This window comes from Kryptolebias marmoratus, linkage group LG5 (genome assembly GCF_001649575.2).
Source record: "Kryptolebias marmoratus isolate JLee-2015 linkage group LG5, ASM164957v2, whole genome shotgun sequence".
Lineage (NCBI taxonomy): Eukaryota > Metazoa > Chordata > Actinopteri > Cyprinodontiformes > Rivulidae > Kryptolebias > Kryptolebias marmoratus.
The window spans coordinates 20,194,908-20,200,907 of NC_051434.1; the positions used below are offsets into that span (position 1 = coordinate 20,194,908).

General features: G+C 39.2%; 1 protein-coding gene across 4 annotated transcripts in view; it reads left to right on the forward strand.

Moving 5' to 3' along the window:
• atat1 (alpha tubulin acetyltransferase 1) overlaps window positions 1–6,000 on the forward strand; it is a 28,756-nt gene that overhangs the window by 13,776 nt on the left and 8,980 nt on the right. For 2 of the 4 annotated variants that reach the window (XM_037975726.1, XM_017437443.3), the window contains exons 9-10: window positions 495–699; window positions 2,456–2,541. In XM_037975726.1, the coding sequence (XP_037831654.1) occupies window positions 495–699; window positions 2,456–2,541 (291 nt within the window). Of the gene's footprint in view, window positions 1–494; window positions 700–2,455; window positions 2,542–2,822; window positions 2,877–6,000 lie in introns of all 4 variants that reach the window. The other 2 variants (XM_025010886.2, XM_037975725.1) reach the window with 2 other exon arrangements.

A 6,000-nucleotide genomic window follows, 5' to 3' on the forward strand; every position in this document is an offset into this window, starting at 1 on the left:
GAAAACTACTTTTTAAGTTGAACTTCGTCCCACATCTCTTTTCTCAGCCTCTGTGGCATAAAGACCAATCTGTCATGGTGTTTATCCTCTGTGTTTCGTTTTCTCAAGATTTTAATCTCATATTTTGAAAACATGTCTTTTTTTCGAACTCTGCTTTGACCACTCCACCAAAGCCAAACAGCAGACAGCTCCGACTGCAGCGTTTGTTGTTGGTTACAGTTACACAATCGCAGTATTCCTACAGAAAAGAGAACGCAAACAAGAAACAGATCTCGTTTTTATGGGCAGCTTCCCTGTATTTGTAACCTTTTTGGTGCCTCTCTCTTTTCACCATACGTGCGTCTGCTTTTCTGGATTTAAACAAGTTGTTTTAGTTGTTCGTAAAAAAAAACAAAACCTTTTTTGTAAAGGACTGAGGTCACGTTCTCTTTAAATCTGTCTATTTTGTTATCGTTTTTAGACAACATTTTAACATGTATATGTTTTCTGTCCAGTGGTGCATCAAGAACAGAGAACCCTTCCTTGGCCTTTTGCTCATCCTCAGTCCCCTCAGCGGTTAGTCTCGTCCCAGCACTCCCACTCTGTCAGCGTGGAGTCCTCCCCCAGCAGGGTGCTGCCTCCATCAGCCTCCCCTGGAAGCAGCAGGGACCAGGGCGTACAGCTGCCCCTCATCGAGCGCTGCAGGACGAGGCGCAGCAAGTAAGAACTGACTCAACACGCACGTGATGTTAAAATGCTTTGAAACTTTTTCATGGAAATGCATGTTTTACACATTTCATCATCCGCTTCAAGAACAAAGTAATAAGTGGAAATCCCAACTACATTATATAGTTTGATGGCCTTAAAGGGATAGTCTGGTCATTTTGATGTTCTGTCAGATAGTTATCAGTAGTTAGTACCTCAAAGACCTCTGGAGAAGGGAGAAATGGGAAGAAATCTTAATCCAGGCTAGGCTAATGCTTTAGCTAGCTAGCCTAGCTAGCATTAGCCTAGCCAAACGAGGGCCCGTTTTATATTGTTTTTCAGGGTTATAAAACAACTCTTCCTTGAAAACTACAAACCACTGTGATAGAATACTACATAAGCTAATGTATCAGCCCGCTGGGAGTTGAGTAAACGTTTGGACAGACTACATGCACTGATCAGGCTGCAACTGCCTCAGATACCGTACCTTCTTCCATCCATCAACGCATTTCTTTGGGTTGGTGTTGAGCCCAGCCCGCCTCAGTGACCCGAGCACCGCTCTCACCTTTCGCGAATGCTCCACCCAAGTGTTACTATGTTGGGAGAACATCGTCCAAATAGGTGGCAGCATGAGGACGCAGCACCTGGAAGATAGCTGGGGCACCAAACAAAGCAAAGGAAAGCATCACAAACACTGAAATAGAACTACACTTCAATAGCCACTGATGGCGCTAGGTGAGATTCATGGTTGCCATCTTGCTAGGTGCTACACCTGTCACTGTGTACTGCTCACACATCGAAACCACACATTGGGAACACCTTGTTCGTGCTGTATGCTGTGGATTGCTACATATAGTCTTGTGTTGGTCATTGTTTGAAATGAAGTGCTTAGGTGTACAAATCCAGTCAGGTCCGCTTAGTTTTCTCTCATTTGTCCCTTCTTTTGTCTACTCAGGCAGATCGCTGTCCTGCTTGATCACTGCTTCTAACAGTGTCTATTTCTTTCTCTTTCCCTTCTGTGTTATATTGTTTGTTTGTTTTGTTTTTTGTTCCGCCCAATTTATCTCCTTATTTTTTTTGTTTGTTGAATCTGTGTAAACCGTCTTCCTTTCACTGTCACCATTATGTTGTAATGCACCTTTAGTTCCCTCAATAGATCTCAGCTGGGTTTTCATTGATCAGACCAGCACTGTTGCCCCTTCCCCTTTAAGGAATGGCCGAGTGTCCTAGCTCGATAGACGGCCCGTTTGTGAAACTTGGAAAATGGAAGACTGCTTCTGTTAGAATAAATATTTGACTTCAACAAGGAGAAAATGGCAGGCTCCCTTCTTCCTTTTAGTTCTTATCAACTCAGCGCAGGGGAACAAGAAGCTCAGTGTTTATCTGTTTGCCTTTTTTAGAACCCAATACACTAAATAAATCTGCCACAAAACTTTACTTCTGAGATTGCCTCCTGTTATTCAGCTTTCAAACACGTGAATTAACGTCAATAAACTTTTTTGTAAAAGTAAATCTTACAGCTTCAGGGTCACTTACTCTGACTTTTCTTATTTGGATTTTATTCATGCACCATGACTTCATTTTTTTTCTGTTGTCCAAGTTTTTGTTGTGTAATTAGCTCCATTTTTATCCTGTGTTTTTCTTGTTTTTCTCCTTTTCTATTGTTCTTTGGTTTGTACTTTCTTCCCCCTTGCATTCCTTCTGTTCCTGCTTTGTATCTTCTTTGCTTTTGGTTTTCTCCCTTGTCGATCTTGCTGCTGTGAACTTTCAGCCTACAGGGTTTAGCTGCCAGATCAAGCTTGTACAGCAGGCACATGGACAGCAGGACAATTGGACTGCTGGACAGACATTTGCCAGGTAAGGTGTTATAAACATTCAAATGTCATTTTTGAGGCTTATGGCACAGACACTGGCTGGCATTATCTTATCTCATTGTGTCTTATTTGTCAGTTTAAAGACAAACTGGTTCACAAAGGAAAAGACATGTTTTTTTTTTCTTAATATCCAGTTTATTAAAAGCATCGTCCAGTTCATTCATCCTAAAATAAAGTCTTATTCAAGGTCCAATTTCATCTCACTGACTTATGAGTCTTCTGTTGTACAATGCCCATAATCAACACCACTTTAACACCTCTAAGTAGTAAGAGCTACCATCAAGCATCATCATGAAGACCAAGGAAGTCTCCACACAGGTCAGAGACAAAGTTGTAGAGATTTATTATTGATATTGTAAGATATTTGTGCCAAATATTTACACAACTACAATTTTACTAAAAGGCATTTTTGAAATACTTTTTTAAGCAAAAATACAATTAAAATAAATACACATTGTTTGCACCTAATTTGAATCCTAATTTAAGTCACATTTACAAATAAATTAAATTAACATAAATGAAAAAGTGCAAACAAAGCACCAACACACGTCTCACGTCAAAGCCAATGAATAACAACAGAGAATTGAAAAACAGAGATGCTGTACTGTACTGTGCTTTTTGTGGCACAGGCTGCATGTTGGATCACTACATCTAACAACAAAACAAAGCATCTAATGCTGAATTTAATAGCATCATTTTACTGGTAAACAAGTATAAATTAGCACGCATCATATAAATATTTCACTAAGTACAAAACATGCTTACCATATTCGGTCTTGTAAAGCCACCCGCTGAATTTCGGCTCAACTAACCATTGTGGTCTATAAACATTCCTTTTATTGGCTACAGCAGTGATCTCATTCCATAAGTTTTGAGCTGTTTGATTATCTTTGTGATGTCTCACAGAAGGATCATATCAATGTTGATACAGGTGAACCAGTGCCGCTAGAGCACCAAAATCGTCCATTTTAAACGGAGTGCGGCGCACGTGGTCCGCACGAAGTTACCAATATTGGGAGATGCGTGACAACACAATACGACACCACGCGGGGCCTTTGCGCAGGGGCGGGGACAGCATGATTGCATCACTGTTGGCGTCCGCACACTCGCGCGGTGATCAACCATCAAGTTGATGCGGGTGGAAAAAAAGTTGTGTATAAAAAATGACGTATTTTACAATAAACAAGCGGAGCTTAGCATGGTGGCAGGTGAGGGAAAGCCTGGCGGCGCGCCAGGCTTATAATACACAGGAGGAAACCCTGGTTCCTGAATCCTGAACATCCCATGGGGCATGAATAAATATGTTATTGATGATAAAATGGTTCTGCCACCGCAGCTAGCCTGCCAAAAAAGGATCATTCAACCAAAACTAACAGACTGGGTAGGAAGGTCTGTAATCAAAAATTTACCATCTCTCATCATGCTGAGAACACCATCCCCACAGTGAAGCATCATGCTGTTTGAATGTTTTTCATCATCAAAAACTAGAAAACCTGTCAGAGTTAAAGAAAATATGGATGGAGCAAAATACAGAGAAATTCTTGAGAGGAACCTGTTGGAGTCTTCCAGAGATCTGAGACTGGGACGGAGGTCCACCTTCCAGCAGGACGATGACTCTAAACACTGCTGAAGAAACACTCCACTGGTTGAAGGAGAACCAGGTAAAGGTCCTGGAATGGTCCAGTCAAAGTCCAGACCTCTGTTCAACTGAGAACCTCTGGTTTGGTTTAAGGATTGTTGAACACAAGCAGCACCATCCAACCTGAAGGAGCTGCAGACGTTTGGTCTTGAAGAACAGAGAAAAACTCCAGGTTAGATGGACCAAGATCATGTAGACGAACCTGCTGGAAAAGGTGGAGACAAAAAGTATTGAGTTTTAAGGGCTGAATACATACACACACCAGTTTTTCAGTTTTGGATTTTAAAAAATGATTTAAAACTAAACTAAAACAAAACAACAAAACTGTTGTGTGTAATCATAAAACAACCTTAGTATAAAGATTTGGGAAACATCTATGTAGTCTGAAACGCTGTCTTCTGTAACCACAGTGTCGCAACTCGAATACTCAGCTTTCAAATTTCACAATGTTGGGTGGAAGGATCTGATGCTGGTTAGCATTTGCTCTGTCCTAGTTCAACAGCTAATCATATTTCAACACCACTGCTTGCCATAAATAGCAGCAAAGCCTCTCTGGGGAAGACACACGATGGAGCGCTGCTAACACCTTCATTGTGCCATCGACCTAAAAAGTATGTTGACACTGGAACTGAGTGGCTGAGCCCATCAACAAGTTCGCCGTATTGGTGGAACCAAGAAATCATCCAAGGGAACAGAAGAGCTTCAACAAGACTAAAAGTGGTTCAAGGTTTAGGTTTTCAAAACAAAATAATTTTTTCAATTTATGTTTATAATTTTCATAAAAACTGTTTTTATCACAAAAAATCTCTGATGTCATTGTGTAATTCAGCTAGCCTTTGTGTGTATGTGTGTGTGTGTGTGAGAGAGAGAGAGAGAGAGAGAGAGATTGATTTTTTTTTTTTGATTAAAAACTCATTTATTCACACAGTAGTGATCCAGAAAAACATTCAACACAGTTTCAAATTAACACATCCATAAATGAAAGTTCAGAATTATTAAAGTTAAATAACACACCTTCATAGTCCCAAATATTCTGAAAAGTATGTAATTCATCCATTTTTAAATAATATTTGAATTCTAACAGAACTCTTGCTCTAACCATACCCTTAAAGAGCTTTACACAATCAGTATTCTGTCCATTATTGATTTTAAATTTTCTACTCAAATAAATTGCAAGCTTTGCTTGACCAAGAAAAAAATTTAACAATCGTCCAATTTTCTTCTTTCTTTTACCATATAAAAAACCAAAAATAAAGGACTGTTCTGTAAAATTTTCTCCAAATAATTCCCAAATGTCTCTTAGTAACGTAAATAAATCCATTATTCTGAAACACTGTACAAAACAATGAAAAATAGTTTCTCTTAATAAACAAAAAGGACATTTATCTGAAACACCAGGATTAATAATAGAAACAAAAGCATTAGCCGCAATAACACCATGCAAGATTCTCCATTGTAAATCCCCAACATTTTTAGTCAGTGGTGGCTTATAAAGTAACCCCCATACAGGTTTCGCCTCAAAACCAACTTTAAAAAACCTCTCCAAGGAGTATCTTTTTTATCTTTTAGTTTTACTTTGTTTAAAGCTTTAACACATTTCATATACATTACCTTTCCACTCACAGAATCAAAAGATTTCCATTCATTTTTTTCTTTCTCTAAAAAAAGCCCAGGACAATCAAAGTCTTTCAATTGTGCTTTAAAAAACAACTTAAAGAAAGGATCTGCGTCATCCGGTGTTAGTAGTCCATCAAACCATCCCTTTATGAGTTTTTTGTCTTCTTCTGACAACATTTGCTTAAA